The 26,088-nt window shown below is 40.7% G+C and overlaps 1 protein-coding gene across 4 annotated transcripts in view; it reads right to left on the reverse strand.

Moving 5' to 3' along the window:
* Positions 1 to 26,088, reverse strand: part of dync2h1 (dynein cytoplasmic 2 heavy chain 1) — an 85,041-nt gene that overhangs the window by 43,977 nt on the left and 14,976 nt on the right. For all 4 annotated transcript variants that reach the window (XM_061827017.1, XM_061827018.1, XM_061827015.1 and 1 more), the window contains exons 28-65: positions 24,752 to 24,820; positions 24,487 to 24,641; positions 23,304 to 23,436; positions 23,113 to 23,230; positions 22,900 to 23,012; positions 22,660 to 22,773; positions 22,349 to 22,499; positions 20,580 to 20,785; positions 19,038 to 19,220; positions 18,564 to 18,746; positions 18,084 to 18,307; positions 17,807 to 17,922; positions 16,719 to 16,918; positions 16,407 to 16,538; positions 15,181 to 15,313; positions 14,883 to 15,090; positions 14,672 to 14,801; positions 14,174 to 14,329; positions 13,814 to 14,073; positions 13,032 to 13,278; positions 12,512 to 12,663; positions 12,235 to 12,379; positions 10,990 to 11,092; positions 10,679 to 10,843; positions 9,688 to 9,812; positions 9,193 to 9,441; positions 8,993 to 9,101; positions 8,794 to 8,907; positions 6,838 to 6,980; positions 6,665 to 6,734; positions 6,164 to 6,324; positions 5,624 to 5,761; positions 4,816 to 4,929; positions 4,588 to 4,748; positions 3,587 to 3,710; positions 3,377 to 3,498; positions 2,305 to 2,391; positions 1,135 to 1,261 (exon numbers count right to left, since the gene is read on the reverse strand). In XM_061827017.1, coding sequence (XP_061683001.1) covers positions 1,135 to 1,261; positions 2,305 to 2,391; positions 3,377 to 3,498; positions 3,587 to 3,710; positions 4,588 to 4,748; positions 4,816 to 4,929; positions 5,624 to 5,761; positions 6,164 to 6,324; positions 6,665 to 6,734; positions 6,838 to 6,980; positions 8,794 to 8,907; positions 8,993 to 9,101; positions 9,193 to 9,441; positions 9,688 to 9,812; positions 10,679 to 10,843; positions 10,990 to 11,092; positions 12,235 to 12,379; positions 12,512 to 12,663; positions 13,032 to 13,278; positions 13,814 to 14,073; positions 14,174 to 14,329; positions 14,672 to 14,801; positions 14,883 to 15,090; positions 15,181 to 15,313; positions 16,407 to 16,538; positions 16,719 to 16,918; positions 17,807 to 17,922; positions 18,084 to 18,307; positions 18,564 to 18,746; positions 19,038 to 19,220; positions 20,580 to 20,785; positions 22,349 to 22,499; positions 22,660 to 22,773; positions 22,900 to 23,012; positions 23,113 to 23,230; positions 23,304 to 23,436; positions 24,487 to 24,641; positions 24,752 to 24,820 — 5,640 coding nt within the window. The remainder of the gene's footprint in view (positions 1 to 1,134; positions 1,262 to 2,304; positions 2,392 to 3,376; positions 3,499 to 3,586; positions 3,711 to 4,587; positions 4,749 to 4,815; positions 4,930 to 5,623; positions 5,762 to 6,163; positions 6,325 to 6,664; positions 6,735 to 6,837; positions 6,981 to 8,793; positions 8,908 to 8,992; positions 9,102 to 9,192; positions 9,442 to 9,687; positions 9,813 to 10,678; positions 10,844 to 10,989; positions 11,093 to 12,234; positions 12,380 to 12,511; positions 12,664 to 13,031; positions 13,279 to 13,813; positions 14,074 to 14,173; positions 14,330 to 14,671; positions 14,802 to 14,882; positions 15,091 to 15,180; positions 15,314 to 16,406; positions 16,539 to 16,718; positions 16,919 to 17,806; positions 17,923 to 18,083; positions 18,308 to 18,563; positions 18,747 to 19,037; positions 19,221 to 20,579; positions 20,786 to 22,348; positions 22,500 to 22,659; positions 22,774 to 22,899; positions 23,013 to 23,112; positions 23,231 to 23,303; positions 23,437 to 24,486; positions 24,642 to 24,751; positions 24,821 to 26,088) is intronic.

The following is a 26,088-nucleotide window of genomic DNA, read 5'->3' on the forward strand; positions in this document are numbered from 1 at the left end:
GTGCTGCAAGGGCAAAGCAAATACCGTACTTAAAGTGTGGTTTAATCCATGAGAGTCACTGTTAGGGGGTGCCGAGGAGGGGTGATAATAATGGGGGCAAACAACAGAAGGAGTTATAGGGAGGAGTACGAAAAGAATAAAAAAGTGTGTTGGTGGTCAACAGAGCTCAGGAGAGGATGTTCGTTTAAGGCCTGCTTGAGGTATGTTCCCGTACTTTTAATACGATACGGCTCGCAAGTGGGCGACAAAATGTTGTGTAGCGTAACAAGCTGGTGGTAGCACTAACAGTTCAGGATAAGCATGCTGTTGACGTTTTGTTGAATACTTTAGTTTCAGTGTGGGTGAAGTATTTTTAATTACAATAAGCTAACTTAATTACAGTAAATTAGCAGACATTATTTCTGTCATCTTGTAACGTTGGTTTGACCTGACTGATTAGAGTACATGTGACGAGAGCAGTGATTTCCAACTTTATGAAGAGGCTAAGACATTGAAACCAACAAGCAAAAATGTCACAAAAAGTGGATACAATAATTATTGTATGTACTTCCTGCTATCTCATAGAATGCAATTCATTTGTTCTAGCTGTCAATATGTCTTACTGACATAAATGGATGAACAAAGAGACATTATTTATTGTAAATATAATTTTTGGAACAATTAAGTACACAAGTATATACAGTAAATGAACACATCATTTCAATAGAGACAATGCGCCATTTTGTGATCACAGATAGGTGATCAGTTATCGTTTTTATAGACTTGCTGATCGGTGATCGGCCGCAAAAAAAATCCTGATCTCGTAAAGCCTAATTAAAACAGTAAAGTGTTGACGCGAGTGTGACTTTGCATATGTGTACGTGTCGGGTGAAAAGAAGTCCAACCAAACAGAGAAGTGATTCTCTGGGGGAAATGTTGAGGAATGTTGGGAGTGTGAGGGAATAAGTGTGTGTCTGGGCGAGATTGAGTGTTTTAATTAACGCCCAGACAGATGCTGTGGAAAGAATTTAAGCAGCCAAATAAGTGACCCGAGACATCAGGGCCCCATTTCTTTGTCAATGCAAAGCCTTTTGGGCTTCAATTTTACTATAAAATGGCCATAATCCCGATAGCAGTTTCAGTAGTTGACGCAACCTGGGTATTCCATCGCTTATGTTCTCCATCCAGCTGGGAAATCAGTTGCTGGGCAGCATTGATCGTGTCCTGAGCTTTTGTCACCTCAGACTCCAGCTTTGCTGCCTCTGCAGTGTGACACTGAAACCTGCCACAGAAGAAGACAAGAGCTCCATAGGTCCACATGCACTAAAACTAAAACTAAAGCAATCAAAAGTTCTCAAAATACTTTGAAGAAATTGGAGATTTGAGTACTGATTTTCGTTCGAAAACAGAAGCAAACAAATCTTTGTTAGAAAACCGATTTCTTCAAAAACAGGGACGTTCAAGAACTGAGGGTTTACTAATATTTAAAGTTATTTTAGAGAGAATAGTGCAGAACATATACACAGCCATGTTTATTGTTCCTTTGAATGAAGTGCAGAAAAATAATTTCCACCAAATATATTTTTTGCACTTCAAGACAGCAAAAAGTGAGCGGTGACATTAAACACATTAAATATATTTATATTGGCGAAAAACTTATTGTAAGAACACAAATACAAAAAAAAAAAAAAAAAGAGAGAATTAAGTCATATTGAAATATACGGCATGTTATTGACCTTTAACCTGACTGCAATCATCACAGTCCGGCACATTTTAAGAGAGGGGGGATAGATCTGCCCTTCAGGCAGCCATGGTTGTTTATATCCTTGATGACAATGGCAGGCAATGGCAATAAACACACCGTAACAGCAAATTTGTTCAAGGATGGCACGCTGACGTGTAGGATGGGCATCTTGCAATGTGATGACCGGAACCTTGACGAACACGCTAAACAGCACGTTACTCCCGATGTCGTCAAAGTCAATTTCCCCAAGGTGAAAGCGCAACACATTATATGGCGTAATATACCCTGCTAACGTGGTAGCTCAGTTAGCTTCCGCAGCTCACTTGCAATACGATGAAGTTTTTAAAGAAGGCTGATTTCAAATGCTGAAATAAAAGGAAACAAGGTGTTCTTCCACACCATATTCCAAACATGTCTGTGAATTTATTCGTGTGGGAAACGAAAAAGGCAAAAAGGTTCTCACAAATAGGAACCAAACACACAATGCAGTATAAACCTTTGACCATGTTCCCAAACAACCCTTAAGAACAGATTCACTAACAAATATCAAAAATATTGTAGAAATTAAAGGAGGTGCATACTTCTCTTTGAGTTCATTAACCTTGTCTCCCACAGAGTTGAGCAGGTTCTCGAGCTTATTCTTTCGATTTTCCGTTTTCCTCAGGTTGCTGGACAAACACAATAAATCATGTTATGTTATTAACTCAAACAATAAGTAGAAAAAAATTTGAAAAAATCTATTGGAAAAAATGAAAAGACGAAGCCACTGGTTTCTTTTAGGCAGCACACGGAACTTTCTCTAACAACGACCGCTGCTCCGCCACACTCTCTATTTTCTAGTTTACCTAACACCCCCCCACCCCACCCCCGCTCTTAAAGACATACACTCATAATTACATTACATAGTTACAGTACTTACGCAGCCCATCAATGTGTTTTATAATGACAGCGCCCCCTCACCATTGCTTTAGTTAGCAACACAGTCTGGGCAATGTAGAGCAAAGAAGAGCTAGACATGCTGCTTATGTTTACTTTCGATATTAATGGAGAAATTTTAAAAAGAAATTCTGTTGTTTTAAGATATAATGACTGTCGGAGTACGTGAATAATCAAAGAAAAACTGGTTAAACTGGACGAGATTTTCTCTTTTCCGAGTGGGAAAGGTCTGGTCTGAGGCCAAAGTAGAAAGTGCAAGATGAGATGGTGTGTCATTTTAAAATTCCACCATGGCACAGCCTGATCCACGATGAAAGCACAGGCAATACAGTGCACAAAAAGCTAATTCTGTATTTTAAATATAGGAGGCAACATAACATTAACCTTAAAACAGTTTGGGAGGATCATCATCATCTCCACCCCTCCCCAACCCCGTCGTCGGTAGCTTGCGAGAGGCTGGCTGCTTGAAAAGTAGATCTTGGGGTCAAAAAGTCAGAGTCTAATCCACCCCCCTTGATCGTGTTCACTTCCCGTTAGTAGATCAGTTTCCACAACTGCTTATGTGGGGAATCAAATATGCACCCAGTTTTGGGCAGGCAAACCTTAAGTAAATCAGGCTCTCGGTGTACTGATTACTTCACATGAAAATGGCTGCCGTGTCAAAGGTCTATCCTTGACCTGTGGTATTGTGGGTTCAGTGTGTGTGTGTGTACTCACTCCATTAGTCCAGCCTGCTCTCGCTCCAGCGGCTCTATCCTCTGCAGGACATGGGAGTACTGAACATTGGCTTTGACCCAGGCAGCCAGAGGGGCAGCTGCTGCACTTGCACGTTTTGCATTCTGACCATGACAATAGAATCGCAAGTTAGATTCAATGTTCTCTGTTCATCAGAGCAATACACGCACTTGTATATGAGGGTCAACTGACCCTGGGGTCAAAGGACGCCTTATTCCTGTAAAGCAGCTCTTCCACACTCTGGCGAATCTCGGGGGTGATGTTCCTGACCTCGAATGTGACTATGTCCTCCCTCACGCCGCGTTTAGCCAGGAAGCTAAGGAGTAAGGATGGGTTGTGTTCACCGTCAATGTCAGCAATAAAATGTAAGTACAAAATGTAAAATATCTCCTGAAGAAAATTAGTGAAGTCCAAAAAATTGAGAACTTATGTTTGATACAAAAGAGCAAATAAATATTTTATGGAGGGATGAAACAAAAATAGAACATTTTTCAACCAATTCACAAAAACAGCAAGTTTTACAAACAAAATAATGAAGCCTTTAAGGAAAAGAACATCCTGCCAACAATCTAGCATGGTGGAGGGAGGATCCATGATGCTGTGGGGCCTCTTTGCCATATCTGGTATTGGAGGGTTTAACTGTATCACAGGGATCATTAAATGGGAAAATTCTCAAGAGATTTTAGAGTGAAATATTTCAGGTGTTTGCTTTTGGGGATTACTCCCTTCTGTCTAGTCTTTAGCAGGTCAAACGTAGGCTCCATGGTGCTGACTTCTAGGGATTGACTTGTCCATTCTAAAACTAACCACTGTTTTGTCAAAAGACAGCAGGTGCTGCCTGATTTCATATCTCCACACCAGTTGTGTTGCATCTTTCATTCGATGGACAAAAACAAAAAAATCCGTAGACTTCTCAGTTAAATGTAATGCTGCCATCATCGGTTGCATAAATACACTTTGATGATTTATTTGGTCCCGGATGAACCCACGAAACTCTAAGCTTGGATATTTACCTTCACTGCGTTTCATTGCTAATAGATCATGAGCTGATATTCATTCAGGAAGCTGCTTTATTCCTATAATAAATGTACTTCATTAGTTTAGTCACAAAAACTGAACCTGTCATTTTTGTTTTATTTACTCCCCTCTGTGCATCCTTAAAGCAGTTCGTCAAGCCTCTAAGTTCAACTCACCTCTTCATGCTGACCCAGGAGGTGTCGAAGGTACCCATCAGTCTCAGGACCCCCTCCAGGATGTCCCGGATGACATCGGGTGGCATGCGGAGAGAGCGGATCTCGGACAGAGCTTCAGGCTTGATGTTTCCTACTGCTTGCTTCGCCTCATCTACCAAAGGCTTAAGGAGTGAAAGACAGCAAATGAATGTGAAGGACAGCTCTTGACCAATCAACCAGACAACCGACCTTTACTTCCTTCAGCTCATCATCAATTTTGGATTTCCGCTCTTCTATTTTGGACACTTCTTGAGCCATTCTTGCTTGAATCTTTTCCATCTCCGCCTTCTGGTCACTGGCATTCTGGAGGCCCATGAATTAACAGCTAGTATTAATTATGGTACACTTAAAAAGTCCAAGAGTAAATAGTTACAAAAAGCCACATGTTTGAAACATAGGCAAAGGATATGACTTGAAATACGTCAGAAAAAGGAATCTACCTGTTTTCTGTCACTGCCCAAAGCTAACCCTTTCATTTATCACAAAGTCTTCCCTGATTTGCAAGCCTTCTTTTCAGTTTTTCCTCTAAAAATCCGATTTTCCTTACATTACCCAGGCTCCATCCATTCTTTCATCCTTGCCGATCTTTTCTAAAAAAAATACAATTACTGAGCTCAAAACTAGTTCTAAATAATCCCCTTCACCATCTGTTGTTATGCATTACCGGCCACAGGGATCAAACTATTATCACTCTCTCCCTTATCCTCTTTTTTGTTCTTCCTCAATCACAATTAGTCAAAAAAAAATACTTTCCAGAAGTATGTGTCTCAACAGAGAGAACACAACATATGGAATGAAACAAACAAAAGTGAACTTGTGCTCAGGGAACACAGCTAAACACCGTTAGGAAATGCAAGAACTATGCAGAGGAACTGAGGAGAAAATGTGCTCAAAGTCATAGAGGATGATGAAGGACGTTTAACTAAGAACGCCATCCAGCTTGCCACTTTGTGTACAATTTCCAAAACGACAGTACAAATCCAATCAGATGATATACCTGCATGGATGTGGTGATTTCCTGCAGGGCAGAATCAGCCTCCTGTTGCTTCGTCTTCAACAGTACACTCTGCTCTGCAGCCCGTCTCTTCAACTCATCAACAAGTGCCTTGGCTTCATTAAGCTTAGACACACCAGCCTGCAAACACAATCAGGGTCATTCACGCCATTGCATCTACCGTCATTTCTGGACTATAAGCCGCGACTTTTGTCACACGCTTTCAACCCTACACCTTATGCAATGACGCGGCTTATTTATGCATTTTTTTTCTAACGGCCACCAGGGGCGCTCAAGCAGAAAAGGTAAGAGTGAGGCAGCAGGAATATATGTGCCGAGGAAGACTCTAGTTTAATGTAACTTCCTGTTTTGTCCATGAATAAAATTAGCATGAACAGATCCTCATCATGGAAAATGCAAGAACAAATGCATATGACGCAGTTTTCAAGTTAAAAGCAATCGAACCAATAAAGAAGGAAACAGTAAATACGGTACCAAAAGAAAACAAGTAACACATCGCTTACACCTATCAAAATCCATTACCTGCAGATGCTGTTGTCTCGTAGTGAGCTGCGTCTGCTTCCGGCTATAGATTGCGTTGTAAAGGTGTAGAAAGGCCATATACTGGCTCGGTGTTGCACCTTGTTCTCGACACGACTCGTGGACCATCAGGAACAGACGACTCAGATCTTCCTGTCCAGATTCTAACCACACATAAAAACAACAGGGGAAAGAAAAATGCCAACATTCGGAATTACTGAATGCGCTGATAAAATAATAAAGAGATACTATCATAATAATAATAATAAATCCCAGCTTTTCAACTGACCCAACTTTATAAATTGCTACCTTTTGACCTTTTGAGTCAATCCAAAACTACACCTCTAATCCCATTGTGTTCCATTTTGCTGATCAATATAGTATGATTCATGGTATCAATTACTTTGTGAAGATCAATAAACAGCCCTACTGCAAGTTTATTTTTCTCTATAAAAATCAGTGATTCCTCCAATGTCTCGATAGGAAAAAAAAACGTATTCATACCTTTCTTTGCTTTTTCACCTTCATTCCTCTCTACATTATTGCTTGCCTTTGCAAGCAACAGCTCAGGAATCTGACAAAAAAAAAACAATTGTATTCAAACCAAATATGCAAATGGTAATGTTAAATTCAACACGATCCAAAATATTCATAATAAATGGCTAAAATCATCTGACCTTCTTCATGCTGCTTTCAGACCATCCTTCCATCCACTGGACAGAACACTTGCGGTAAAAAGCGGGATTGCTCTCGCAGCTAATGGTGAAGTTGGGGTTGGAACAGTCCATGATTAGAACAATGTGGAGATTCTGCTGGATTCCTAAAAGAGTTTTTACGCAGAAAGATAAGCTGCAGAATAGTAAGCAGGCTGTACGCTATTGCGGCTTTTCCACTGGCAGCAATGGTGCGACCAACTTTCTCGGTTTCCTTATATCTGCCAGTATTAACATCCCAAACATTTCCCCCAAAAAATAAACACGGGAGCTCCGTTCCTTTATGCTTTCATGGAAAGGGTCCTGACGTGAACCCGCATGTGCATCGGCGTTATGAATGACTTTGAACCATAATCTCTAATACACTGTGTTAGAGGGAGCATTAAAATGTGTGCACTCACACAAACGCAACCAGATGGAATTCTTACTTTCACACGCTGGGACAAAAGGTCACATATGCTATCATTTTGGTCAGAGTCTCGAGCCCTGGTATAATATTAACATTAAAGCCTTTCCTCACATAACCGAGACCACAAGTAATACCAGGTAGCGTGTATTTGTTTCTTGATGCTCGTGTCATAACGCCTCCTTTAGCTTTTAATTCGCTGGCAGACATGAATAATGAGCTGTCAAGAGGCTTTTTAGTGGGTTGACTTTAGGATTAAGCTCCTGAATAAATTCTCTGGCTGCGGATTCAACCTTAGTGACCCTGGAGCGTTTCAATCGTGCACTTTAACAAGAGAAGAGGAAAAATGGAAACAGATACAAAACAATGACTGTGCAATGATGGTGTGTACGCACACAGAGAGAAAGAGAAAGCTCCCGATCGGTAAAATGACAACATGTGAGTTAATTGACAGCACACTTGGGGACGTATTTAAGCCGACACCTCCAACACTCTTCTTCCTTGTTTGAATTCAAGATAAATTTTAAAGATATTAGGCAGGAAATCAGAGAAAGAATTGGTGCGCTCCACAAGTTTTGACTTATCCTTGATTGCAAGTTCTGCATCCTTGAAGGTCCTACATTGATCTGTTTAAACAATTATACACAAGTATAAAGATCACGGACTTTTTAACAGCTGCATCCAGCATCTTCACAAGGTCTTTAGCTTTTTTTCTGGGGTTGAGTCGCACATTTCAGACCAAAACAAGATCATCTCTGGTACACAGCGCCCATCTCTTTCCTGAGCAGTGTGATGGCTGAACATTCACATGATGCTTATACTTGTGTATGTTGTCAGTCACCCTATTACGAGCTTCTGAAGACATGCCCTGATCATCTGAGCTTTCCTTTCCTATCCTCGATTAGTTCTTTCAAGTTTTCTATTCGTAGGCAGCGTCCCATTTTTGGGACATCATGGTTTTCACGCATTATATCCTTCAGTATATCAAAAACATTTGAGTGTTTCAATCTGATTCTGTTTTTTGGGGCGATCTACTAAGAAAACCCAAGTACCCTCTCGCGGGCAGCGTCCCATTTTTGGGACGAGATTATAAATTAGTAAAGTTATCATATAACTTAACCATAAAGGAAAAAGAAGTGTTATTTCCTTGATTGTGGCCTGTTCGGAGACTTTTATCTCAATAAGGCAAAAAATTGCCACCCTGCCCATGAATGGGTTGAAGACAGTACTTTTTGTGTAGGTAAACTTTTGACCTTGAAGAAAATGATAGAAAATTATCTAAAAAAAAAAAAAGTCTCTCTCTCAATATTGTGGCATTTAACAAAATTAATATAATTTTGGTGATCCTGACTGACCTGAAACAAGAGAGGTTTAGTGTAATTTGATTTCAGACAGTGAGACAAAAAAATGATGTGTATTTTTGTACGTGGAAAGATGCACATGCTTCATCTGCGATGACCGCATATGCCACACAGGGAGACAAAAAGAATGACAGATGTACGCAGCATACTAACTGAAGGAGAAATAGTTGTATAAGGGTCCTGTGAATCCATCCTGGGAGGCGGAATCTTTGAGGGAAGAGAGAAGAGGCTCCAACTCTTCTGGGGTGTACAGTCCAGGAACCTCACCTTGAAACACATTCAACATAGACTTGATTCTTACGTTATGTGTACATATCCATGTTAAATCTTTCCTCTTAAAATGAAAACATACCAGATGAAAGCAAGCTGTTGACCATCTCGAGGAAAGCAGGATGGACAAACTGATAGTCCTCCAACAAGAAGACAACCTGCTGCCCTTCTAGTCCAGCCAACTGCATTACCTGTATACGTATTACCGTATTAAACGTAAATCGTGTACACAAATTATGACCTCATTCAGATGAATAAATCTTGAGTGAAAACGACACATACTGTCTTGAGGTCATTTTTAAAATGCTTGAGGGAATAGCCGCGAGAGATCTTTGGCGTAAACAGGGAGTATCCATGCATGTGTGACACCAGGAATGTGGCCGTGTGCCGCCCGACCCCGCTTCGACCCGCGAGGAGCAGACAGCCGCCGGGCCGGCTGAGCACGCGATCCAGCCTGGACACAAAGTCAAACACTTCCCGGAAAAGGAGGAGGTCCAGCTCCCTGTTATCGCGACTGTACTGCACGAGTCCCTAAAGAGGAAACAAATATGCGTAAAAGATGTGCAGACAGTATCATTTTCCAACACATGCAGTTACAAACACAACAAAACTGGAATAGAGAAATGAAAAATAAAGAAAACTGTACTTGTCAGTAAAAAGTATTTCCAATTCATCTATGTCTGAAAAGAATTCCTCAATTCACACAGTCGAGAGGTTTTGTAAAGTTATTCAATTTACTTTGAAATGAGAGTACATAACCCAACGTTCGTTGTGTACCTTCTGGATGACTTGCTTGAGGTCAGAAGAACGCAGGCACCCCAGTTTTTTACCATGTGGAGGCAGAGACTGGCCTGGTGTCATCACAGCCCCCTCAGACACTCCCCACGTTACATAGAAACCATCTGCACAAAGGGAGAGAAACCCGTCGGCAGCCAAATACGTGCACATCCAAATTTGACCGTCACATTTTCAAGCTGCTGCTATTTTAACCCATTCGTGGACAGCGTCCCATTTTTGGGACATCATGATTTTCATGCATTATACCCTTCAGTATATTGAAATATTTAAGTGTTTTAATCTGAAGCCATAATTTGGTATGGTCAAAGTTAGCACGGAGTTATTTTCCTTTCCTTCCTGACCCAACATGGTGGCCTCAAGTACACATGGAGCGTTTTCCAAGAGAAGAAAAGGAGAAAGGTCAGTATGCAACCATGTTTGTCTTCAAAATGCTAATCATCACTATTATTAATGCATAAGTGTCATTCTGGAATAAGAATTAACTCGTAAACATATCTCTAGTATGTACAACTGATAACATACCCGTCACAGTTTTGGGACACTGAATGCGAGAGGGTACATCTTTCTTGCCCTTTGTTTTATGCGTTAAACGAAAAAAAAAGTCTTATTTCCTTGATTGTGGCCTGTTAGGAGACTTTTATCTCAATAAGGCGAAAAAATCACCACCCTGCCCATGAATGGGTTAGGTTTGCGTCAGCTAAAGATGCAAATATTGAGGTTCACTATACACTCTGCTGTTTACAGCTTCAAAAACCCTACCTAATTTTGAGAAACAAAAAAAAAAAAAAACAATTATCTCATTTCAAAGACAGTCAGCATTTTTTTTAAATACGACGTGTATATATTGAGTCAAAAAATGTTGCTAAATGTGTTTTTTTGAATAAACAGCAACATTATATTTTTGTTATTTTCATGGTAACTGGCAACACTAGTACGGAATAATGGAGCACAGCAGAAATACATCACCAACCATTCATGTTTTCAAGCGCGTCAGAGTTCCAGTCTCCACGGATGATGGAGGAGAGAATATTATCAAAGGTGTGAAGATCTTTGGGGAAAACCAGCCGGTCTCTGAAAAGCCTTCTAGCCTCGTGTGCTACCACCAGCAGCACGCTGTCCGTCACATCTGACTGAGCTTAAAAATAAATGAATAAAGAAATAATTTAAATGCGATAGACAAAATGTATTTTACTAAAAAACTATTGATTTATCAACAAATGGGAATGAAGAGTGGTTGAAAGAAAATATACCCCAAAAAATTATTGCCCGTGTGTTTGTTACCTGCAGTGAGGTCATATCGTAACAAGCTGAGGACCCATTCCGTGAGGATGCACGGGGTAAATAGGTAGTGACTGTGATCATCCACTGTAAACTTGGCTTTCACCTATTTGAAATCAAACAAACTGAGCTACAGTAGATGATATTAATGTACAGTGCACCAAGACACAAAATAATTGTTAATCAGAACATTTATGGTTGAAAAAAAAAATAATGAACTACCGTATTTTCCGCACTGTAAGGCGCACTGCATTATAAGGCGCACCTTCAATGAATGGCCTATTGTAAATATGTTTTCATACATAAGGAGCACCACATTATAAGTTTACGTTATCCATCCATTAGATGGAGCTGCACCAAAGGCTCAATATTGATCCATTTATAAGGTGCAACGTCGGCTTTTGCGATAATTAAAGGCTTTTAGGTGCGCCTTGTGGTGCGGGAAATATGGTAAATCCATTTTTTGTTCGTCACAGATTATTTTTAAGCAGATGTTGTAAATACAAACATGCAGTTGATGTATTATTAATTGGACAAGATAAAAACTCAAAAACATTGTCTGATCATTTGTGAGGCAAAATTTAATAGTAACTGCATATAACACAGAGCAGTAATAATACAGTAATATATTATCAATACTATTGCTAATAAAACAAGAGGTTTGGGATAGCAAATTTTGACCCTGTTATTCTAAAGTTACGATAGAACGTTCCAAGTGTTCATTACCGTATTTTCTGCATTATAAGGCGCACCTTCAATGAATGGCTCATCTGAAAACTTTTGCATACATTAGGCGCACCACAACATAAGGCGCATAGAATAAACGCTACAGTAAAGGCTGGCATTACGTTATGCATCCATTAGCATCCATTTAGCTGCACTAAAGGCTCAATATTGATCCATATATAAGGCACACCGGATTATAAGGCGCACCGTCGGCTTTTCAGAAAATTAAAGGCTTTTAGGTGTGCATTTTAGTGCGGAAAATACGCTACATTATTGATTAAAGAATTCAACCAAATGCATAATATCCTAAAAAAAAAAAAAACAACAACTATATTGCTAAGCACACCAGGCAGTGTGATACTGTGCAACTGTTGATTGATAAAGGTCACAGTAGTTTTCAATTCTGAATGCTGAAAACGTACTTTAGTTTGTAATAATGAGAGATTATGCTTTCAGTAATCAAGGAAATGGTGTTGCCACAAATACAGATGTTAACATAAAATGTCCTGTCCGTTTCAGTACCTGTTCATAGAGCTGCACCAGCGACCCAGCCAGCTGGTGCGTTTTCCCTGTGCTGGCCCACGACGCTTCGCTACCCAGACTGTGTTGGAGAATTGGCTGCAGGTACGCCGAGTAGATAGTCTGCAGCTGCTCCCGATCTGGATAGCTGAGAGTAAAAAGGCACCAAAGCAGATGAAGACAGATGACAGAGTGACAATAATAGCACAATTCGTAGTGATGCGGTGGATGGTGGGAAAATAATAAAGAGAGCTAAGAGAGTAATTACCACTGCACTTACTCAACGGTGCAGATACGGACTATCGATGAAAAGCGGGACGTTAGGGAATGACTCCCTACAGTACCACCGGTTGACATTGACGCCACAACCTGAATGTTCTCCAAGCTCACCCACTCCAGATTCTCATCATAGAACCCTTTATATGTCAAAACCTAAAGCGGGAAGAGTGGCATGTACAGAGTTAGGACACTAATTTGGAGGAAAGTATGGTTAATGGTTAATGAAATTGAATTAGTCGAAAGTTCATATGCATTTCTGCATATGTTAAAAATGCTCTTTGTGTGTCATGATAGAACTTGAAGTACTTTTCATTCACAGTGAAATCCTATTATTGCATTCAGCAGTCCAATTGCTGATGTGTCATAAGACCATCTGCCTTAGTTGCCAGAGATTTAACAATTTCATTTAAATATGACATACTGTATCTTTCGTATGTTGTTTAAAAGGCTAATACTGACAGATTAGTAGTTTGAAACGAGCACTTGCTTTTCGTTTGGATGAACTCATACAAAATATGTACCTGTTGCAAGAAAGCCGTGAGGTTGCTGGTTCCCCATTTGTCAGGTTTGGGTAGGTTAATGTCTTTTAGGTAGAGGACCAAGTTCTCGCAGTCCTTGGGTCGATAGACTCGACCGGTGTTGGAGCTGAGCAGCAGGCAAGTCTGACTGAGCTTCTGGAGGACGTGGCGAGACGAGGTCTGCGCACTGCAGTGGACCACCGCCACTTGTGTGGAGCGTAGCCGTGAGAAGGCAAACCGCAGGAGCATTCTAGATGTTTAGAACACGATTTTATTCAGGATTTCATATGATCCAGGACAACCTTTCAGTCCAAAGATAGTCTTGAACCGAATGAACTTATAAAGACAAGGGTTGACCATAACTACATATTGGACGACTTTGCCACGCAACCCTTCCAGCAGGGCGGCACCGACTACCAGAGACAAATTCCTTGTGTGTTGTTATGCACTTGGCCAATTCTGATTCGGATGATGGATTACATAGTTTTTGGAGGTAGGTAGCATGCCATGCCACGACATTAAGTACACCTTTACACTCCAAGAGCAATACAAATATCTTCTTATTTTAAAAACAAAATAAATAGTTTGAATTGACACTGTCAAAAGATGTAGTATTAAAAGTGTAGAAAAAAGGTACCATAACTAGAAACACTTTTCGGTGTGCCTCACAGCAAAATATTGAAAATCCATCTCGGAAACTTTTCCAGTCCTAATTTTTGATTCAGCAGCAAGTGTAAATAATAAGTTTAAGTGGGTGTTTTTTCCATATCCACATGTGTAGTTACCCTTTCCCACAGCCCTCCGGTCCCACCACCATGAAAGGTTGCCTGCACTGAGCGGTCAGCCAAGGGGAGAAGTATTGCAGCGCCCTCTGCATATCTGGAGTCTCAATAACGGGCAGTGAATGTGAATGAGACAGTTGCTCCAGCCTGAGACCGTCAGGTCGTTGCAATGTATACGCTGCAAGACGGCCGCTGCCAGGGTCATAGTAGGTATCAAGGGGCTTTCTGTTGTTTGGTGGGGTTTCTCCTGCCCAGCTTAGCAGCTAAAAAGACAAAGATTTATGCATCCTCATTTCTACACTCAGAGGGATGGCTGGTGAATGCAAACAATTCCAAAAAAAACGAAAAAAAAAAAATGCTCACCCCTTTGGCAAATTCTTGTCTTGTTTTGAGGTTCAGGTTTCCTCCTAAACCTCTGAGAAGACTAACAATGAACTGACCCCTCTCGGTCACAGCACCGAGGTGAGACAGACCATTGAGTACTGTGCCCACCAGACTGGTCTCCACCACAAAGTCATTCTTATAGAGGAGAGAGAGAGAGAACGGAACAATGTTGACATTTTTTGCCCAAGTCAAATTAAACTGATTTCAATACAATTTCCTAGATACTTTTAGTGTTCCAAGACTCTTACAAGAACTATAGATGCATAACCAAAACTCAAAATAACTATTTAGATCACCATCATAATTTTAAAAAATGAAAAAAAAAAGATCATGCACTAAATCAAAAATATTGTCCAAGCATTTTAAGATCAATGGAATGCAAATAACATGGATTTGAGATCGGGAGTTTTGCACGTGTTTCAAAACTCAAATGAAATGTCAGATGAATATTTACTGGAGAAGCAGGGCAAAGGTTACCTGTTTGAGGACCCAGTCCAGAGCTCGTTGAAAGAAATCTCCCAGCCAATTTTCTAAATTAGAGCGACACTCCTCGGGCTGATTCCACAACCACGATTTCAACAAGGCGCCCACGTCGATGTCCTCATCGCTGAAGAATTAAAGGAATGTTAGAAGAGGGGAAACAATGATATGAATTGCAAATAAATACAGATAGTTAGACAATAATGACCTGAGGAAGATCATGCCCATGCGTGATATTGTAGCTGGGGATGCACAGCTCAGATCATGAGTCTCAAACAGGAAGTTGACGTTGGGTCCGAACTGGATACGTTCGCCGCTTGGCATCGTCAAGAGCCGGTTATCGTCAAGCACAGAATTCAGACTCTCAATCCATTCTGGATCAATGTCACCATCACAAACAATCCAGGAGCTTATATCTAAAAAGAAAAAAAAAAAATCGTAAAAATGCACTGTAAAGACACGTAAAATAATAATACATACAGAGCACAAGCAAAGAACCTTCTCACCCTGGGATTCTTTAACCACATTTCTGGCGCTGTGTGTCAAGACGCCATCGGCCCACTCTCTGGTGTCCATGTCGATGTGGCCCAGAAGTTGCTGTTTGGGCATTGCCTTGGGGTTTACTGCGTACAGCTTTACCTACATTACAAAATAACAATATACAATAACTTAAGGAAATGGAAATGTGTCAAATTTTCATTCTGGACAAGATAATAATGAGTCGCAACCAACGTTCCCTCTATTTTTTTACATGTTTGAGCATGCCTCATTCAAAGATTCAGATTACAGCATTTACATTCCCATCAGACCATTTTTAAGAACAATTGTGGTTTTGAAAACTTACACTGAAAATATTAACAAACAAAAAAATACATTGCTAACCAAACCAAGCAAACTATGAACTATAAATTTGAAATGTCGCTTTCAAGTGTGTTTCTTTTTTTTTAAACCCACAATGATATCCCCGTCTGTTTTTCTTGGTGTAATAAGTTAATTATTACATGCAAAATATCTTTAGCAATGCACGTTGAAAGCTGAATGATGCTCCCAAACAGTTTTAGGGTTAACGTTATGAGGTCTCCTATTTTTAAAATACAGAATTAGCTTTTTGTGCACTGTATTGTCTGTGCTTTCATCCTCGATCAGGCTGCGCCAAGGTGGAATTTTAACATTATACACCATCTCCTCCAGCAATTTCTACCTTGGCTTTAGACCAGACCCTTCTCATTCAAAAAAGAGAAAATCTCATCCAGTTTCACCACTTTTTCTTCATTATTATTATTAATTTTAATTATTATTATTCACATACTCCGAAATTCATTAAAGCAACACCATTTCTTTTCTTTTGTTTTACTTTTGCCATTTTTATCTACAGTAAACATAAGCAGCATGTCTAACTCGTCTTTGCTCTACGTCAAATTAAAGCACCGGTGGTGGGTGGTGTTTGTAATTATGAGCGTACCCCTTTAAGAGCGGGAGGTGGGCGGTGTCAGGTAAACAAGGAAGCGGAGTGTGTGGCATGGTGTGGCCGAGCAGCAGCTTGTTGGAGACCGTGTGCTGCCATGTTTAATAAAAAAAAAAAAAATAATAAAGTCAGGCTGTGGTTCACTGCGCTGCATCAGTTTTCATGTGCGCTACAAGTGCGCGAATGCGCAGTTGCGCAGCTTAGAGGGAACATTGGTTGCAACCAATTAGAAAGCAGTGGGTGTGAAAGAATCGTGTCAGCACCCACCACTTTGCCTATCTTATTAAGAGCAGCCCGAAGCATTTTCCATAAGGTCGACTTCCCCGCTCCACTTGGTCCTACGATCACCACACCCATCCGCTGTCTTAGCTGCTCATTCAGCTCCAACGCCTTTTTGAGCTACACACACAAACAAATGGTTAAAGGTACACCTGTCCTGCATCTGGTACAGTCACACATTTCATTCACGATTCACCCACAAAGGTCTGTGTTTTTAGCCGATCTGAAAAAGGTGTGTGCAAGATTTTTTGCACGCATTTACACATTTATACAAGCACACATATGAACACCCACACACACCTGATTGGGTATAGGCTCTAGTCGATTCTCTTTGTAGACCTGAATCAGGGCCTCGGTGAGGGTCAGGTCCTCCACATCAGTGAAACTGACCCCGGAGAAGACGTCTCTGAGCAAGGCGTCGAAACGCAAACTATCGGCAAACGTCAGCTTGGACATGGTGTTAAGTCGCAACGCCTGGACCACCAGATTGATCTCTTGAACTGCAGACATACAGTACAAAGAAAAATGTATAAAAACGGAACAATTTGAATTAAACTATGGGACAAACCTTTCCGGGGGAAAAAAAGTTCAAAGAGTACAAAAAGAAAAACTCAATCACTAAGTCATTTAAAAATGCCACTTGCTGTTTAGGTCTGTGGCATGTTTTAAGAGATTGGCAGGACTTGAGATGTATGCACTTTCTGCCCAAGTGTGTTCTATTGAGAGAACAGTAGAACAGTTAATTGGACTACATACCGAGACAAACACCAGAGAGGCTTGACGACCCATTGCCACGCAGAGGAGGGTAAAATGGTGTGTGTGTGTGTGTGTGTGCGTGTGTGAGTGCATGCATGTGTGCGCTCACACGTGAATATGAGTGTGTTGGGCAGATAAAGAGTGGGTGGTGGACCACGAGGAATTGGGATTTGAATGAGGGAGGGAGAGATGAGGGAGCAAGAGGGAGAGAGGGAGAGCGATAGAATGGAAATGGTGCAGAGGAAAAGTTACAAAAGCAAAGACTTTGACGAAGAAATTGCAGCCTGGGGTGACCGAAAAGTTTTCAGCAGAGATTGGGTCAATTGATGTTTGGATGGCACAGGCAAAACTGCCAGAGAAACAGTTGCTAATAGAACCATTTGCACGCTGAAGCATAGCCTTAAATGTGCTCCATTAAAGCCATCTATTCCGTTTTAGGCTCCTTTTCATGTATTGTACGGTCTCACGTTAATTAGATGTTTTCAGCTACTGAAGATATGAATGTTTTTGTTGCAACAAACTAGCTTCGAGGTCGCCAAATAGGTGGCCCAGTTGAATTCCACCCTTGCTATTAACCGTACAAATGTTTTGCAATGTTTCAAATATTGAAAGTATTCATCGAGGGGTCTCACTCTTGTCCTTGTCTTGGCTCTTCCTCTGTTGCTGTAGCAAAGTACCACAGGCCTTCAGCACTGTTTTCAAAGCACGCAAGCCCCAGTCGTAGTGCTGTTGCGGGGTCAATAGCTCCCTAGACACAAAAAAGAAAAGAAGCTTGCTCAACCATCCTCAATTGACTGCAGGACCGGTCCAAGAGCGAGCATATCTTTCCCACAGAATCAATAGATTTTGCTGTTACAAAGCTTTTAAAATGCAACTTAGACCCCCAGCACAATTGAATACAAGCTGTACCTGGCCAAGTTAAAGATTGCAACCAGTTTGCGACCCAGTATTTCTCCATTTTTGAACCCCTCGGAGTACAAAATGACTTCAGCTATCAGCTCATTATCAGGCCGGCTCATGGCCACAGGCCTGAAAAGCTGCTTTAGGTTGTCGGGGAGTTTCTGTCGGCCTCCGTAGCCTTTGCCTGCTGGGTTCAGCGTGATGAACACTCCAGAGTTTGTATCTAATTCAATCTGGAAGGACAGGAAGACAAAATAACAAAACAAATGCATACATACATCTTGGTAATCCGATTTAAATTGTAGAAGAATGGATGTCGAAAGAAATGCTAAGTAGGTAGGATGGAAACAATGCAAGCAACACTGCAATATTGGTTGAAACGATATCTATAAAAAGCCACTGAACCATTTAAGGCAGTAGGACACAAAGTTAGCTTGGCAGCTGCACTCGCAGCGCTAAATGGTATTGCATCAGTTCATATTCACTGACCTCCCTCCCCATCAGTTCGCACGTGTGCTTGTGCTGTTTCAGGGAGTCTTGAATGGCTTGAATCTGCATGGAAACTGCAGACAACACTGCCTCCTCCAAACGATTGAACTCGTCAAAGCAGCCCCACGCGCCGCACTTCACCAAGCCAACAAAAATGCGGCCCATTGATTTCACATCAATGCCCTGGTAAAAAGGACAACACGGGGGGAAAGAGACTTTCAATTGTTCTTCTTTTTGAAGTCACATACCCGGAATTATTCATACGTACATTTGTCTGTAAACAATGGATAAATGTCTAATAATACCCATTGTATTAACATTTAGTCTTGTTCAAAAGCAAGATAACAGTGTTTGAACACTGCGTTCACTCATTAATCTTGTCTTTCTTCTAATGGAAGGCCTACGATTAATAAATGCTACATTGACCTAAATTTCGTCATTTGGGGGATGGATCTTTTTTTTTTTTTTTTTTACCTCATCACAATTGAACACCAGCACCTGGCGTCCAAACAGCCCACCCAAGGCTTTGACAGACTCGGTCTTGCCTGTTCCAGCTGGCCCGTAGGGGTTCCCCCCGAGCCCCATCTTCATGGCCTGAGTCAAAGTCAGGTAGCATTTATCAGTCAGTGGAGTGTGCACCAGCTTTGCAGCATTCCCCTGGCGGACCGGAGAGAGAAAGAGTGGAGGGAGAATTGAGAGGAAAGGAGACAAAGGTCATGTCAACGACATAAAGATGATACCGTGTGAATAGAGAGAAAGCAGGTGGATGATTAAAAAAATTGAATCAGAAAAGCTTTGGCTGACCAGAAAAAAAAAAAAAGGACGCATGGCGTTTACTGTTTTTTCAAATGAACTCAATAGGAGTGTTCACTTTCACACATTCTTAAATAAACAGCTCCACCAAATGGTGGCATATCCCTGGGATATGAAACAATATGCAACTGAAAAGTTCCTCAAATTAAGTTAATCAAATTTGCAAAACGCCTTCCTGGTTGATACGAGCATGTACGTATGACGCCACTGTCCGACGAAATACACGCATTTCCAAATTTAGGGACCTTGTTTCCTTTAAATTGTTTTGGAAGAACAAAAACAAAAAACACAAAATTTTCTTCTACTCTTTTCATTGCATAGCAGCCAATACACTACACTGTGTGGTAGAGGTATTCATAAACAATTATTATCTATGTAATGTCACACAATCCTGTGACGCTTTGGATTACCATCTCTGCTTTCTATAGTGTGCAAAACTATACAGCAAGTTTTTAAACAATTCACAACTTATTATATTTTCATTGTTGTTTATTTCTATATTTTAATTCAGGTTTTTTGATTTGACTGTCATTTGTTGGTGAAACACAAAGCAGAACCGTTATGACTGTGAGACAATAAAATATGTACTCATCATATTTACATCATCAATTTATGAACTACTTTTAGAATTGGAAATCAGGGGTAATGTGTTTTGCAAAAATACTTGTAATATCTCAACTTTATCACTATGATTTATGACAATTGGAAATTTGAGTACAGATTTTTACAAGAATCGTGGAAATTGACACTCTAGATTTGGCTTTGTGGGCCACTTAAAATCATGTGGTGGGCCGGATCTGGCCCCCCGGGCCTTGAGTTTGACACCTGTGCTCTACATACACAAATCTGATGTCCGACAAATGACTTCTGTGTATATATTGTCACGCAAAGCGTATTGCAAATTTGATGCTAAGCACCAGCCTTTATCTTCCCCATTGAAATTCTGACTTCAAATGACGGTTTTGCTATTTTTAAACATGAGTCCAAATTTCATATCTTCCTGGGACAATGATTAATGGTGACACAGTATTGGAATCGAGTGTGTGCCAACATTATGGAATAGATCCTTGCAGATGTCTTGTGGAATAAATCCCAAGGTCATGCTCAAGGAGAAGCCTCCTTCTGAATGCGAGCAGGAGGCAGATTTTGGCAGGAAAAACCAGGATACATGACAAGGGGAGGCATGACGAGTTAGTTACCCACCTGGTACTCGTAGGTGTAGCTAAACTGTGCATCCACCATATGAATACGGCAGCATTTGTCAGGTCCCATATAGAAACGAAGTTGCTTCTGCCAGGTCCAGGCCTCGAGGCTGCTGACCTCTGCTTGCTTCAACTCCTTCACCACGCTGATGTTGTGAATAATGTCCAGGATCAAGGCCTTCAATTTCAGCTGCAGAATACCAGTGTCTATAAAAGGCCATTATTATATGAATCGTGATAAATCATGAAATCAAACTCTATGAAACAGCGTTGTGTAATCCCTCATCACCTTCTCACTTGCATTCACCTGTATAGAGAATATTGTCAATAAATAAAGCATTTCTTTTTGTAAGACTGCTCCAAACAGAGCAAATAATATTTGTTTGCAACAGTGATGGGCAACTGGTGGCCCAAGAGCCCACACTCGGAGTTGCCCTTACATTAATTTCTGAACATTATGAAAACAAATGTTATGAATGTAACCACTACAAATTAATGCAACTAATTGATAACTTAATGACTGTCAGTACTTGTGGTTTTTTTTTTTCATCATTATTATCACCTTTTAACTCTTGCCTCTGGGTGTACATAACGTTGCTTGCTACGTACGTATGTTTGCTTGCTGTAATTTGTTTGCAATATTTTGTAAATAAGATTGCAGCTTGCCTAATGAGATCATCAAAGAGTAGGAAGGTAAATGGAATGAAATTAATAGCTTATTTGTAGGCAGTAATTGACGCTTCAGTCAGGTTTGGTTTAAAGGTGCTTAAAGGGCCACTGTCATGAAATGCATGATTTTTAGTATGTTATTAATGAAAAAAACGGCAGATGGTATGGACCCATCCGTTTTTTTCACCACAAAACATGATTTTGACATATATGGCTTTTTGTAACTCCTGTCATGAAAATCCTCTCGGGGGATTTGTTTTCTAGAAGAAGCAAGAAGTGACGTACAGGGCAGTTGTGCACTCAGCCGGGCTCATATATTTCAATTAGTTTTACCTGTGGGAAGGTTGCTCTTTGTTCCTTCGTGTTAGCGAAAATGCCGGCTCGTTGTATTGCTGGATATTGCTTGAACACTCGGGAGGATGGATTTACCCGTCATAAGTTTGCAAGAGACCCGGTTAATTGTGAAAAATGAATTGCACAGTGCAAAAGATGAGAGCTTTGTGGGTTCCAAATGACAGGTAGGTGTGTATACAGCTACTAAAAAAAAAGCAATAGTTGGCCGGGAGGACGTCATCCATAAATCAGGGGTGCTAAATGTGTCAATGTGCCAACCCGGCCAAAGCCGTGATCGGCGGACGCGGCGCCGGACCGCAGTGGCTCATCTCTGCCGTGGAGGTGGATCGGACGGGGAGGCGGTTTGGCCGCATGCAGTTTAGCCGTGATCCGCATATCATCTAAATATGGCTCGAAACTTGGTTGTGAGATGTTCTCTTCTTTAAAAAGAGCTTCCGTGTCCCACAGTAAAGGCCACAGCGTCTTCTCAATGGCAAATGTCCCAGTGTGACGTCGCGGACAGAAGACGCACCCAATATGGCTACCACTTGAATGTCGAATGTGACTTCTGCAACTTTGCGCACGGATGACGGGTTCTCCACTCATATTTATTTTTTTGTAGAGACATTGAAGTGAATAATGTTATACGTATTTTTCATTACAATATCTATTTTCGAATGTTTATAGGCATGACACTTGACCTTTAGAGAGCGCATCCATCAACTCATGCGTGCACAAATGCAGAAGAAAGAAATACAAAAGTCCAACCTGTGTTTGTGTGGTCATCAGAGCTGGTGTCAACAGTAGTGTACTGTTCCAGTTTGGCGCTGAGGTGCAACTCTAGCTGCTGTAGATTGTGCTCCTTGAGCGCCCGCTCCACATCTTCAGTAAACTGGATTTGCTCTGCAAGACACAAAATCTATCCCAAAAAAAAAAAAATAAAAAATACAACTTTGACTTTTCAGGCCTTTTTACTCAAAGGGAACTTTGCCTAAAAAAAAATAACAATTAAAAAAAGTATGAATACAGCAAAGTGCACAAAAGTCTAAAAATTGAATTAAAAAAAGATGCATACGTACTTGTGAGGGATAACGTGAGGGGTCGACGTCACCTTTTTTCCCTGCCGTGACACATTCATGTAGCATTTCCCTCAAAGTCCCCTTCATTTCCTTCGACAGTTCATTTAACCACACCTACAAAATACAGATATATATTCAGAAAAACTGAGCACCAGACTCTGCCTATATAAGAAATAAAGACACTAAACTATTAAAAAACATGATCCCAACAACACACTTCACTTTTTTTTTTTTTTTTACCTCCACAAGGCTGGAGATGCGAACAGTATTTCTGAGAGGAACAATCTCCCCGTCCAAGGAACAGATGGCCACAATATGCTGGCACTCCTCATCAAACGCAACACTATGGATGCCTGTGCAAGTAGTACACTAATTAGCTTCCCCAAAGCCTCTGGGTTTTAATGGGCTCCACAAAAGTCAGAAAAAAAAATGTACAGAATAAAGCTTGGTGACCTGCAAACAGTTTCTTGAGGTGCGACTGGATGACCGTCGGGTTGGTGGCCTGACCAAGAATCTCTAAAAGATCATCATCTCCTATGAAATAAAATCTCGGGAAGGCAGAGCGCTTCTCCTAAAACGGTCACAAATAGGAATGAAATAGTTACAAGTGAAGGGATGCCTCGTGTAGGTGTTCTTGTATGTACCTCCAGGAACTCATTGAGGGACTTTTGGCAGCGCTGCAGCTGGTCGATTAGGGTCATCAGGGAGTTTCTAATTCCAGCCCTTGAGCTCAGAGAAATGACTCTGTTGTCCCTCTGGATGTCTGACATTATAGACCTGTGGCACATGGTATTCTGATGTTCATGATTGTTTACAGCAGGGGTGCTCAGACTTTTTTTTACCCCAAGATCTACTTTTTTTTCAGGTTAATGTTATGTTGCCTCTTATATTTAAAATACAGAATTAGCTTTTTGTCTACTGTATTGTCTGTGCTTTCATCCTGGATCAGGCTGTGCCAATGTGGAATTTAAAAATGACACACCATCTCAATCCTGCACTTTCTTCTTTGGCTTCAGACCAGACCTTTCCCACTCGGTTTTTCTTCGATTATTCACATACTCCGACAGATCATTGCATCTTAAAACAACAACATTTCTTTTGCTTAACTTTCTCCATTAATATCGAAAGTAAACATAAGCAGCAAGTCTAGCTCATCTTTGCTCTACGTTGACCAGACTGTGTTGCTAACTAAAGCAGCAGTGGTGGACGCTATCATTAGAAAACGGCTGCGTAAGTTCTGTAACATTTGTAATTATGAGTGTACGTCTAAGCTTTGTAAGGTAAACTAGGAAAAAGAGAGTGTGGTCGTTGTTAAAGAAAAGTTCTGTGTGCTGCCTAAAAGAAACCAGTGGCATCTTTTCATTTTTTACAGTAGGTATGTGAATTGTCCCATTGGCTGTAACAACCACTCATCCCTCACTCATTTAATCACATCGCAAAATGTCACAAACCGAATAGCTGTGTTGTCCTTTCAATTTGCATTAGATTTTTTTTTTTGCGCGCAACGCAGAATATCTGCGAAGAGACTGCATCAGCCATCCACAATTGCGCACGAGCGTAGTTTTGAGGGAAGGTTGGCTGACAGGTTTTTTTTTTTTTTTGGGCACGCCGTCCCGTGATTGACCAAGACCAGTCGATCGCGATCGACGCATTGAGCACCCCTGGTTTACAGTAACTAATATGTCAAAGTAGGGATAGATAAAACGATAAAGGAAAGGAAAGATATTGACCGTGATGAGTACAGGATCTCTCGAAAATGAGTTTAGGTATGGGAAATGGATGGCTGGCTTGGTCCACCATGTTCTGACAAAGTTTAGACCAAGTTACCTGAAGTCTTCATCGACCCGTTTGAAGCGGGCCTCCTCTCGGGGCAATGCTCCCCGTCCAAAGATAGGCTCAAGATAAACCCATCTTCTCTGAATGGCGTTCAGATTTAGTAGGTATTCATCCAAGTCCGACAGACGTACCTCCCACAAGTTGACCTGAAAATAAATGAAGTAAACATACATACAGCGTCGGTGTAATTTTGATAATGATTGATATTAATTATTTATGACTACACAAAGGATGCCACGCCGCAGGTTCATCAGACCTTGTCGTGGAAGTTGCGGTAGTAAGGAGAATCTTTCAGAGACTGCAGCAGGCAGCGGTTATCTCCCACCTGAAAGGACACAAAGTGGTAATAAAGCTCATCGTGTTTTAGTGTCTGTTGATGTGACTGATAACAGCTCCGACTCGGTAGCAATTAAAGTTCATCTAGACGAGACATTTAAATGGGCTGCCTGAACTATGACAGAACAAATACACTTTGGAAATTAAATATTGTTCTGCATGCAGACTGCACTATTTTGTCTCTTATGTAACAAATGGCTATGATGGTTTCCACCATGGAAAATTAGGAATTGGATGTGTTAGTGGCGTTTCATGAAAGAAATATATTACTCCAATCATTTGGGGGAAAGACATGTTTTTTTTTTTTTTTTTAATTTAACTCACCCCAAGGTTCTGGCAAATGGATATACAGTATATCTTCCCATCTTAAGTAACATTGTTTAGAAAATGTACATTTTATCTGCACCTCTGTGTCATGGTTACGCACAAAGGTGCCGGTTTGCACCTGCTTTTAAGAAACGTTTTTAAAGATGCAAACTCAGCCATCACACTTCCTCTCAGGATTCATAGATCACATTGCGCATTGCTTACTTTATTTCTACTCCTCCCAGAAGAAAATTACCTGCGCTGCTATTTTGCGCAATTGGCGGACCCGGTCCTCGATATGCCCAGTTATTACATCAGCTTCTGCATTGTTTTGTGCGTGCAATCAAGTTTGTGCCCAATTCTGCAGAGGCAAACGTTGAGTAAATAAGGGCCCATAGTGTATAGAGCATATGGCAAAATTGAATTCATTGTTGCCTTGTAAGCGGACAGAAAGTGTGTTTAAACTATAAATCATGAGGTAAAAAAAAAAGTTTTCCACTCTTATGTGTATGATTTATGTGTCTGCTTTCAGGGAGTTATTCATTGCTCAATACATTTAACACTGGAACATCCATTGGCCTTTAAATGATAACTGGAAATTAAATATAAATCTCGATGATTGCGGTCCACAAAATGATTCCTCATATAACATGTACAGCAGATTTCAAATGAAGTGGAACAATACAGATTATCTCACAGGATATTAATAAAGATATCCAGGAATATACTGTAAATCAAATTTAATATTGCCAAGATGTCCTGAAGGATTTTGTCTGAAATCAAATCAAGGGTGCTTCAACCTGGCCACGGTGCCAGTTCAATTTTCTAGATAAATTGGATTCAGAGGTTAAAGGTATTGTGAAAAAAAAAAAAAAATTGATGCATTTGTGTGTGTGTAAAAATAACTTTTTATGACTTGGCAATGTGTATAGTAATTAAAAATAATTCATG

Source organism: Syngnathoides biaculeatus, chromosome 8 (assembly GCF_019802595.1).
Source record: "Syngnathoides biaculeatus isolate LvHL_M chromosome 8, ASM1980259v1, whole genome shotgun sequence".
Lineage (NCBI taxonomy): Eukaryota > Metazoa > Chordata > Actinopteri > Syngnathiformes > Syngnathidae > Syngnathoides > Syngnathoides biaculeatus.